General features: G+C 42.6%; 1 protein-coding gene across 1 annotated transcript in view; it reads right to left on the bottom strand.

Annotated features, from left to right (window-relative positions):
• The window catches only part of HOMER2 (homer homolog 2 (Drosophila)), a 34,912-nt gene that overhangs the window by 9,214 nt on the left and 13,644 nt on the right, over positions 1-12,054 (bottom strand). Inside the window, exons 3-4 of the mRNA XM_009330981.1 lie at positions 7,819-7,950; positions 687-779 (exon numbers count right to left, since the gene is read on the bottom strand). Of these exons, the coding sequence (XP_009329256.1) occupies positions 687-779; positions 7,819-7,950 (225 nt within the window). The remainder of the gene's footprint in view (positions 1-686; positions 780-7,818; positions 7,951-12,054) is intronic.

Here is a 12,054-nt window from a genome sequence, read left to right as displayed (position 1 = left end):
CATTCTTACCTAATGCAATGCATATGAAATTACAGTCTAACATAGAGAGAGACAGGAACAACACTCAATTTCCTCAATCTGCAAGAAACCCAGATCTCCCCGGGCGCGGAGGCGCTTGGCTATATCAGGGTGTGCTGTCTAGAAAAGTGCATTGTACAAATACGCAACACAAGCTCCTTCCGTCCCCTCGCTAAAGCACTGCCTCTGTTCCCACCCCGCAGCTTTCAGTTCATCACATCCCGGCACCGAACCACTGTGGCCACAAAGTCAGTCCCGCCATCGGCAAACCCAACTCCTGCCGAAGCAGATTAGGCAGATGACAAAAAGAAGTATCTCGATGAATCTCATTTACTGTCTGCCGAAGCACTACTCTGACTTACTTTCCAGTGACCCAAAGTATGTGTAACAGTACAAATCAAAGGATGTATAGCTTTCCCTGTTATTAAAAAAGCTGTAACAGCTCAAGAACTGCTGAAAAAAATTAGATATAAGTGAAGGCAAAGAGCATGGGTGGATGAAAAATATTCCTCTGACAATGTTAATGTCCAGCAGGCGACAATTACCTTCGGCAATCTTCATTTTATACACTTTAAGCTTGCTGCCAGAAGCTGGTATAGTCCATTAGAAAATTTAACTTTACATCATTTATCCTGTATGCACACAGGTATTAAAGCTAAATTACAAACCTGGGAATGATTGCTTGAGGTCTCAATTTTCTCTTGAGATCTGTCCCTTGCTAGTTTGGCAGCTTCTTTTACTTCTTGGAATTTCTCTGCAAACTGGAAAAAGCATGAAATATATTTATTAAAATTATTTATCATCTATTAAACTGTTCAGATTACTACATTTATATGGTTCATAGATCTCCAAAATTCTGATAATTTAAAATTTTTGGCAAGAAAAAACATGTTCATTCTTTGGCAGGGAGGTTCTTTCGAAAGGAATGGGGGTGTTTCTAAAAGAGGGACACCCCTACAGCTCTGGCCAATCACAGTAAAAACCCACGGAGAAAAAAAGGAGCTGTTAGCATCTTCTGGTTTGATTTGGGTTTGTTTATTTCCTCCCCTCCTCTGTTTCACTCAATGTTGACAGTCTATTAAGGCATAAAAGACATATGTTTGGATTAAAAAAGAAAATCAATGTCTTCTATTCCTAAAGAGCAAGTCAATTAAATTAAAGAATGCAAATGAGCTCACGAGGTATCTGCAGGATGCGAGCAAGGGATTATCAGGACATAGAAAAAAGTAGAAAGAGGTAGATCTGAAGGTACGATGGGGCCATATGAAAACACAGCTTTTCTGGTCTAATTTCCTATTTTTTCTAATTACTGGCAAAAATAAAGGTAGAAGACTTCAGGGAAAGGCTTGAACGCTTCCTGTAAGAGGGTTATATCAAGCTGGGAGAGGCAGGGGAAAGGAAAGATGAAGATGAAAAGCAATGATCCCAATCTCTACAAGTTGCTGTAGGTCATCTGCCCCGAAGCCAGTCTGGCAGTTTTGACGTACAAGTGTTAGCACAGCCAGTCAGGGTTGCAGGGCTTTAAACACTTTAAACAGTGTTTAAAGTTTTAAAAGGAGGATTGTAATGATGAAAGAAAAGGCACACTTCTTTTTTTTTTTAATTAAGATGTATCCTGTATAAGAATGGGTAACTTTGTCTTCCTGCTAAAGCAGCTTGCTCTTGCTTGCCTGTGTTTTGAGAAACTTGAAACGCTAGAAAGGAAAAAGTGCATATAAATAAATCTATTTTATTGCATGGTTTGTGAATAAAAGGACTGCCATTATATCCTCAGATAATTCAGAACACTTATGACAAAATTGTAAATAAGAGCATGAACACACATCACATTTTATAGTCAAAGAATGGGAAGAATCATTATCCACTTACTAATCTTGTCTTCTAACTTTTGGATTTACAGCAGGTATTTAGCATGCTCTTTCTCAGTAAAATACCGGGACAATAAAGATGGATAAAACAAATCTTCTCCAACTGGTCTAAGAGAAAACTGGATTTATATGTGGAGGCACCTGTGTTTTGTGTAACACACACACATGGACATTTCCAACAAACGCACATACATCATTCATAAATCCCAGGGACGAGCACATTCTCAAAGCCGAGTGAAATTTTGGGTGTAGACTACAATCTGTGACGATGCTTATGAATGAAGATCGAGCTCTCAAATCCAGCTGTTTTCTATACAACAGCTGAAATTGCATATGCAAAGTATGTGCTCTCCGATGGCAAGAGTTGCTATCTGATGGCATGTGCAGTCACTACACACACAAACGACTTGATTACCTTTGTAGCACCATGAGGCTCATTAGGAACAACTACATTACATTTTCGCCTTAAGTGATTTAACTCCAACTTTACACAAAATGCATCTCCTGCGGTGACAAAACAGCTATAACCAACTGATAATTTCTCAAATATTGTATCAACAGTAAGCTCTACACTTGGGTTTCTTGCAAATAGTAAAGGGCTGTTTTGAGTCTCTCTTTTACAATAAATCTTTACGGGCAAGCATGAAAAATTTATGAGGGTTCTTCATGGACTATATGAAATATGAAAAGACAAAAAGAATTGGAAGCGATCTATCAAATTTTATTTTTGCAACTATCTTCATAAGGCACGCAGGAGACTGCCGTGAAAAATTATGTGAGGAGAAAATGACATTTTTCCACATTTCCATAATAAAAAATTGCATATGACTGAGCAAAGCTAATCTTCAATATAAAACTGATAATGATCTCGTCGCACAATAGATTTCAGTCATGTCTCTAGTTTACCAACACACGTATTTAACACATTTGCTTTTAGAAACAAGTACAAATAACTGAATTTTTCACCATCTTAGTGACAGAACTTCAGCTTTAAGAGTCAAAATATTACCCTTCATTATTATTGTCGTTACAAACGTAAAGACGGCTGTAATGGAAATGGTGGTGAAAGACTGTCTCTGGTTTTTGTTTACCCCACACACTCGCCAACAGTCATCCATAAAGAGTTCTGCTGCCGCTTCTTTTTCATTCTTAGCTAATTAATACCTGCTAGATTTTACTAACAGTCTATTTTTGAAAGCTACAGAGGATCACTTGGCTTGTTATGAAATTAAAGCCTTTCACTTGATTACTCTTCTGAGTGCAGCAACACGGTGGTGACAGCCCAAACTTGTGTAGCATCACTAACGCTAATTGCTACAGCGGCAGACCAGGCATTTCTGAAGCTACCCAGATCCCGAGGCCGTCTCTGAGAGTGACGGCACGGCCACAGTGTCTAATCACTGGCAGAAATTAGAGAGATGCTTTCTCTCAAGTAACTGATTTCTTCTGCCCCAAACATAAACAAGCAACAAATAATTGATACTACAAAATCATGTGCCAGCTCCAAGATCTAAGTTGACTTCGAGCTATCAAACCATTGCAACAATAGGGAGTGCTTTTAAAATGTGAAATTCCTAGTTAAAAAGTGAAATAATCTTCTGATTAGTAAATGAAAACTTGGTAAATGTGGTCTTGAGGGGCAAGGCATGGATAAATACCCAAAACCAGCTAAAAAAATCGTCATGCTCCTTCTCCTCCCACCTTTACTCCCTTCATCTTCCCTTTCCTCCACCCTTGTCCTCGGGCAAAGTTCCCCAAAATTAGCAAAAAAAAGACTGGCGTAGGAGAAACGCCAGCTGAACACCACTCCAATAGTCCATCATGGATTATATGACGTGTCTTCCCATGCCCCAGGAAGCTGTGAGACTAAGCTGCAATATGGAGAAGATTTGCTGCTACCAACGCTTGTGAAGCCTAAGGCTGCTGCAGCCCACGAGCACTGTTTGATTATGAGTCTTGGCCAGTGAAATTTAATGGGGACTCAAGGATGCTACTGTGCGTTGCACAAATTATTTAAAGGCTGTTCAAATCTGCAGCCAGCTTGTCACCTGGAGAAATATATATATATTTAAACAGACCTTCTTAGCATTTTACACATTAAAAAGCATTATTTTGTATGTGTAAATTTTAAGCTCCTGATCTGGCATAATATTTTACGTTTCCTACTGACAAACTGCGCCAGTATCAGACAGATGAAACAGCTGCTCTCACCCAAAGCAGTCTCATAAATATTTCATCACCCTCTCGGTTTGCAGAAGGCTGGGCGATGTGACGTTCCCGTTGGGGAGCACCGCCGTGCCATGACCCACAAGGCACGCGTCGCTTTGCCCGTCGTTTTCTCTGGATGAGCCCTCAGTACCAGGCAGATCGGCAGCAAACAAGACTATTTACTCCAGAAAGTGGCTGGTAATTTGCTCTAGCACAGCCAGTGCGCTACCAGCACCGAAGCCGGTTGGACCGGGACGGCTGGGAGCAGGGGCAGGCTCTGCTCCGAGCTTTCTCTCCCCTAAAACACAGCTCCTGGCAAATACCACACACATAACGTGCATGCATGATAGAAATAAAGTCCAGTGCTTCCCAGATGCTGGGTGCAGTTGCTTTATGATGTGCAAAGTCGGGGTTTACTGGGTTTCTCACCTGTATAAGTCTTTGTCCCTATGCCCTTGACTACCTGCAGCTCCTCAGACAGCACGTCTGCGTCGAAGCATCCTGAATGATAGCAGAAATTTTACTTAACCGCTTCACGTGCAAAACACATCACTACCTTTGCAGCACCAGCCCTGCCTCTTCATCACACCCAGGCACACCGGCACACCATTAATTCTCACCTATTTCAATTTGGCTGTAGCGATGTACGAATACTGTGTTGAGACCTTTTTGAGGCACAGGGTGGGAAGGGGGGAAAGGAGGGTCAGCGAGTCCTGCAAGAGGGGAAAAGGACCCTGAGTGGGACATCAGCTTGAAGCCCTGGGATTCTCCCAGTCAATGAGAATGGTAATTAGGTTACTGGGTCACTGAATGCAGTTTTCATTAATGGCTCATGTTTAATTTGAACTGCTTTTCCCTATAGGTATGGATTAATGCTTAAGTATCTCAAGAGAAGCAAGGCATTAGAAAGAGGCAATATCTTTTATTAGGCCAACCAATATACTTAAAAATGCAGACTTTTTACGTGTGCTAACCTCTTCTCATGTCTCATTATTATTCATTGTTTTCAGCAGACATTTTTCAGCTTTATTTATTTAGTTAGTTAGTTAAAGCCAGGGCTATTGATCTCTGGTTTACTGGAGTTTTAGTGTGTCCTTCCAATTCCTGACTAAAAGCTTCCATTATTTCCAGTAAAACTGGCAAGCTTTCGTTTATATCTTTTATAAGAGCATAATGATATCAACGTAAAATGAAACTTGATTTTACTATTCCCAACACACTTACACATCTGTAATCTCTCCACCATCTCTGATCTTTTGTACTAATGGTTCAATAATTAAACTGAGGAGCACGGATGATAAAGGATACCTTTGTCCCATTGCTTTGCATGGTGGTAATAAACCAGGTTTTCTAACATTTCCCAGGTAGAAAACTGTCAGATTTTTTTTTTTGCAATAGATCATCTCGAGCCGTTTTCAGAAGTGCTCCCCTTAAGCTCCCCTTCGATATTCTGACCAGAAAAAGCCTTTCTGCTGATTTGGAAAGCTTTTCCTGCAAGTAGAAGGCTGTATTATCGGCAGCGGGCTCTTCAACAGATCCTGCAAGTGCAAACAGACGTGCAAACCGATCTGGAGAGAAACACAGCTGGTGCTGGGGCCCCTGTGCCCACACGACATGTTTTTCACATTGGCTCTAGTCCGGCCACATGAACATTAAAGAGCTGCTTTCTGAGAGCAGCATTAAATTTATTCTAAGGACGTGTTTGGACAGTTTTGGAGAATATGGTACAATCTCTCTGATTAGGGTGCAAGGACCTCCAAATGTACCTTGTGCCTTGTTATACCTCTTGTCTCCTGAGCCAGCCTCCGCACCACCTGCTCCACGCGGTGCGTGGTGCATGTTTAACCCCAGCCAGCACCAAGGTACCATGTGGTCACCTGTCACGTTGCAGAGGTGTGACTTCAGTAATCCGGGATTAAAAATTACTATCCAATGGTGCTAATTCTTTCATTTGGTGTCCAAAGGTTGCACTGTATCATGCTTATCTGTTACGCAAAACAAACTATTCCCCTAGGTCCACTTTAATCCTCCCATATTCCCCTACTACTTCTTTAGCTATTGTGAACACCTCTTTGCCACAGGAGTGGAGAATATGCACAGGTGAAATGAGCAGTCCTCCACACTTGATTAAGCATCATAGAACATAACCAGCACCAGCACCTCATTCTTAAAAAACAGTTTTGCATGTGATTGGTTGGGTGGCCTTAGCATCCCAGAAGAGCAGATTATGGCCATGGCACCTTTGGCTATGGACATCCCAAATCCAAAAATAATTTAATGTGAAAAGTAAAATATGCTTTACCTTTAAGAAATATTTGCAAAAAATGCAATTCTCTGGAAATTGCAATAACTTATTAAGACAGACTTAGTAAAATAAATTCCTATAACAATTCAGTTGACTGAAGGTCCTCCTTCTATTGCAACGGTCTGCCTTTGCTATTTTAGACACTGCAAGAAACATCTTGTTCTCCTGATTCTTTTCATATCCAAGCACACAAGGGGACAGCAACACGAGAGACTGTGTGCCATGCCCAAGGACACAATGCTGAGTTAGCTGACAAAACCCAGCGCCAAGTAGCCATGCTTCAGGTGTCAACTATGTGTTAGATAAGTAGGGGTTTTTCTACTGCATGAACAAACAAACATCTCAGCTGCTTGATGAGCACTTGGCGAGACCACTAATCTAATGACAGAGGATGTATTTCAAACCACTGGTTATTCATTACAAGAGGCAGCTCCAGACTTGACAAGCCTGCTGTTGTAGCCAGTCTCTGGTCTGGGCAAGTGTTGCAGTAGTACCAACCCCACGTTTGGGGTGCAGCTCCGAGACACAGCTCTGCCAGCAAACCTGGCGTCAGACCTCCCCGGTTACTCATCCCCCGTCTCTGCCACAACTCACTGTCACCCCCCCAGGTCTGTGATAAAACTGCTTTGGGTCAGGGCTGCAAATCACACCACGTTGCTGAAATAGAATCATAGAATCATAGAATCATTAAGGTCGGAAAAGACCTCCAAGATCATCGAGTCCAACTGTCAACCCAACACCACCATGCCCACTAAACCATGTCCCTAAGCGCCTCATCTACATGCCTTTTAAATGCAAAAATGCAGTATTATTTTAACCCAGATCAGTTTACAAGGCTCCTGAGAGCACCGCCCCACCAGCAGTGTTATCTGCAAAACCAGGGCACCAGCAAGCCCCAGGGGCTGGCAACTCTACCTTGGTTAGCTACCAACGGCAGCAAGTCATCAAAATGCACATTTCTGAGGCTGGGATAGCAACTCGCTTCCTTCAGAGACATCAGGCAGCCCTACTGCGAACAGTCCTGGCATATCAGTGGCTCCCTTTGCTTTTGGTGCCGCTTTCAGCTGAAATGAGCACACAGGGCAAGGCGATGTCAAAAAATACTTCAGAGTTCAGGTTGTTTCTGTAAACATCTGAAAACACAAATGCTTTCAGCCACATTGGGCAAGATACCGTCGAGATCACCTCGCTAGTACCATCGTCAGTGGTCAGATTTAATTTATAGTTTTGACCATAAAGTTTGCAATACTGCCTGCTTCTGTATATACAGACACTGGGTAATTATAGGAGATGGGCAACTTGCATGGATGAAGGGGACTTGCAGAAGCATGCAGCTCAAAAGAGGTCAGAGGGGTCTATGCAATTCTTCATTAATAAGAAACAAGACAGCCTTTGCGGAAATTCAGTGAGCCCCGGTACCTTCGTCAGCTGCTGCTCGGAGGGAAAGCCCAAACCAAACACGGTATTTGCTCTGCTGTCCGCCCACTGGCCGAACTTCTGCGATGTTTTAGTGAAGGTCATGTTAGGTGTGATTGTGCTGTTTATGATCACCTGTTTAAAAACAGACCAAAAAAGAATTAAAAAGGAGCAGCCACATCGGAAATGCATATCCTAGCAACGATATCATCCAAAGCAATTAGCAGTCTAAATTGGGAAATTGCTGTATTCAGAAGATTTTTTCCCAAAACAAAACAGTTTCTATCTTGTCTTACTTCATGCAGGAATTTTGAAGTTTTGTCTTCTTTTTCCAAAGTGCTGTCATGGTCCTGCAGTTAAACACCAGCAGCAGGGACAGGAGCTATAAAATTACCCTGGCAGAAATGCCGATGCAAAATCCTCTTTTTTCAGTGTTACAAAGGCACATGGCTACTCCCACCGCCCCGCCAGGCACCCGGGGTGGCCCGAGGCCTCCGAGCAGGGTGGCCACCAGCAACACCTGCCCTCAGACTGGAAGAGCAGAGAGATACTTCTGCATTCCTCCATTTGGCCTCGGGCCTCCACAAGTAGGATGCCTGAGACATGTCAGAAATCTAAAAAAAACCCAACAAAAAACAAGACAAGGAGAAACTGATAGCTTAATAATGAGTTTAACTTGAGAGGGTGGCGAAGTACAACACCAACAACGCACATGCAGTATCAAACGTGGGCCACTTTACACAAGTTAACTAATACCTGCTTCACCACCAGCAACCTTAACAGCAACAGTAGTTCTTGTAATTAAAGAAACAGCCAACAGGAGGAAGGCTGTTGGGATGAAGTCTCTAAGGAACTTAGTGGAACAAGCATAAAATGTAATCTTGCGAAAAGGAATGAGATATTTGTCAGTTCATTATCAAAAATCTTAATTTTATTTTCAAGATACATCATTATATGAGTCTAGAGACTCCTTCCCTGGAAATCAATTCATGTACAGTGTTCTTTCTGCTAAGAGAATAGGAGCTTTCTTTAGTAATGCATACCATCATTTCCAATATGCAAATTATGCAGTAATTAAGCCAAATCTGTGGGACAGTTTAATTAACATGATCGGGAAGTATCCTGGCAACATCATTTACTATGTATTCCAAGCAGTTTTTTTCCTAAGCTATCATTTACATTTAGCAAAAAGCATGAATTAAATTTACCAGAGAAAGATCATTACTGGCCTCTGTCCCCTCCCTAACTTCTGACCTCTGTGCTGATGCTTTCATTTGCTTTCTTAGAAATTGCTCAACTTCAGTGGTTCCCTCTTTTTGCATCATCGCTTTCAAATAAACATACGATTTCCCGCCATTTCCTACTACTGAAAGTTCCACCAAAGGACCAAACCAGAGGAGGGCCAGGTGGCTGATGCTCCTGGAATTGTTTTTTTGCATGGGAAGAATCAGGGAAGAAAGGGGGAGAGGTGACGCTGCAACTGGCGCTGGCCAACGCGCACCAGACAGACATCAGCTTTCAGGGTCGAAACATCTTTTTGGATGGCCAGTTGACAGGCAGAGGTATAAGCAAAGCTGCCCGGACGCACTCTCCTCTGGCTAAGCCAGAAACGCAGCCAATATAAAATCTAAGTGCAATTTCAGAGATTTAAATTAAAAGAAAATCAAAGATTTTATGTAGGGCTTTGACAATGCAAAGGGGGTATGACGATACAAGGATTGCATGATACAGTCACAAGAACAGGAGGAAAAGCTACCACCAACCCAGAAAAACCTGGATGCTTTCCAAAAACTTTACGGAAAGTAAATTTCTTCTTTAAAAATCTTACATCAGACAGATGAACTACTTACAAATGTGTAGCTTCTCAAGTCACAGAATTTATTTTAGCAGCTCTGAAATACCCAGAAATTTCAAGTGATGAAAAGTATTACTTCAGTCCTACTGTGCCTATCAAATTGGACATCTGTGGGGAAAAACTAATAAAATGACCCATTTTATTGAAAGGCAAAAGCCTCATTCACTGGAAGCAGGCTCCGAGAAGAATAAAATTCTTCCACACCCCCTACAATAACCATTGAGTAAATACAAATATATAAAAACCACACCAAAGATATTTTTCAGACCGCAGTCCAATATTATCAAAGAAGTGATGAAAGGAATAATGAAGCCTGCAAATTGTAAACCAAGAAACATCTTATTGAGCAATGAAATGAACTACGTTAGCTTAGCACCTTAGAGGTTAACTTTTTCTATAGCCAGCGCAGAATCCAAGAAAAGGTTGTGGTCATCACACCCCTTCAAGAAACTGACAGTTCATCTGTTAAATTTATAATAAGCTGCAATTAGTGAAACTGCCTGGAAGCCGGCTCTACCTTTTTTTTTTCTTAAATCCTCCTCTGTCAGTCAGGCACTTCAGAAACGCTGCATTCCTACGGAGAAGTGAAAACCTAAGTAAAAGCTTAGGAGATTAAATCATGAGAGCTCATGGAAACCGTTCAGAGGAGCGGGATGCACTTATCCACCTGGTCTTCCTCCCCATCCTCACCCCATCGCCCTGCCACACTCGCAGGAGGATGCTGTAACATTAAACTTGGGGAGCATCAGCCTGTACGTTCACTTCCCACGTAAGTCTGGTCATCGTTTCAGAGCGGAGATACTACATTGGCCAGGGAACAATCATGTTGGTTGTGTTTAGGAGAAAGAAAGGGTGTTATGATTTCAAAGAACAATGAAAAGCGAGGCTTGCAAGCGCTCCTGCCAGGTAACCCAGCCTATCCCCCCTCCCAAAGCTGGCTCACCCTCAGCTACGTGAGACCAGAAGGGAAGTACTCCCCACCACTCCTCCATCTCCCGGGCAGAAGGTCTCCAGCCGGGGCAGAAGGCAGGGGAAGCCTTTGTGGCCACCGCAACAGGAACGTTCAACCAAACTGTGAAAATTTTCTTTTTTCCTCAAAGGATGAGCCAGATTTTTCAAGTTTCAAAGGAAGAAGGAGCTGAAAGGAAAGGCGCAGAAGGGAAAGGACGTATTTGAAAGCTGCTGCAGGCAGGATGAGCCCGCAGGCTCTTTTCCACCCCTAACTGCAATCCAGTATTATCATTCTATAAGAAAAGGCAACTCAGCAATTCAAATGGGCTCTTACGAAATAACTTTGCATTTGGTCCTCATTCGTACGATATACACACAGTGCAATTCCAGCTGCATCAGAAAACGGAATAAACTTGCGGACTTTCATCGAGGATAATGGATCCAAAAGACAAACTACTCTCTAATCAAATGCAATCAATCCCTGAAGTGGTTAAAGAGTTCTCCCTAAAAACAAAGGCAAAGAGGAGCATAATATAATAAGCACCTTACAGAATAATAAAGTCATTCATCATACTGACTGAGTTGTCTACATGTGGTTAAAAAAAAAAAATCTGCCTTTGCTCTCATCTACACGCAAGCGTATCAGATGGCAAACATTCCTGATACATCTGCATAAGCCAAACAATATCTCATACTAATTTCACTTCCTTTGGGAGAAAAACAATCCTGACAGATCTAAATTTTTATTTAAAGATGACACAGAAGAATTTTCACAGTGCAAGGTAGCACTACATCAACCAGAAATGACTCCAGACATTTAGAGACACACCGGGCATATTCATCAGATAAAAGTGAATGCAAATAAGCTGGCATAGAGCAGAACATTCATAGGCTGTAACACACCCATCCCGCTGCCTTCCCACGGAGAGAAACTGCCAAATAAATCAAGCAGGGAGAGGTCACAAGACGACCTGAGTGCATAGAAGGAAAAAAAATGTATTGGCAGCTCATGCCGCTTGTAATATATGAGCTGTGCCCATATCTACAGCTGCCATTTCTTTTAGGGGATGCTTGGAGTATTTAAAGGGTTCCCCTCCCACACTCCCCGTATCACAACACCGCAGCAAAGAGGCAAAGCCGATGTGGCTCCTGAAAATGCATTTTCCCAAGTCACCGTTTCATTAACGTACGGTGAACGTGCGTGCCGGCTGGCTGGAGTAGAGAGGGAGTGGAGCCGGAGCAGCACACGGGGGTTTGCCGGCTTGGCTCACAGCGTACGCTCTGGTTGCATCGGCCCTGGCTTGCCAGATTTGCAAGAGGGAAGGAAAAGCAGAGATGAGAGTGAGCTCAGCTCCAAGGGGAGGAGAGCAGCGATCACGGTGGGCATTTGGCAGAGCCACCGGCACAGCCCCGAGGAGGAGGGCCAACGTGCC

Source organism: Pygoscelis adeliae, unplaced genomic scaffold (genome assembly GCF_000699105.1).
Source record: "Pygoscelis adeliae isolate BGI_AS28 unplaced genomic scaffold, ASM69910v1 Scaffold318, whole genome shotgun sequence".
NCBI classification, from domain to species: Eukaryota; Metazoa; Chordata; class Aves; order Sphenisciformes; family Spheniscidae; genus Pygoscelis; species Pygoscelis adeliae.
This window is presented reverse-complemented; position numbering and strand designations above follow the sequence as displayed.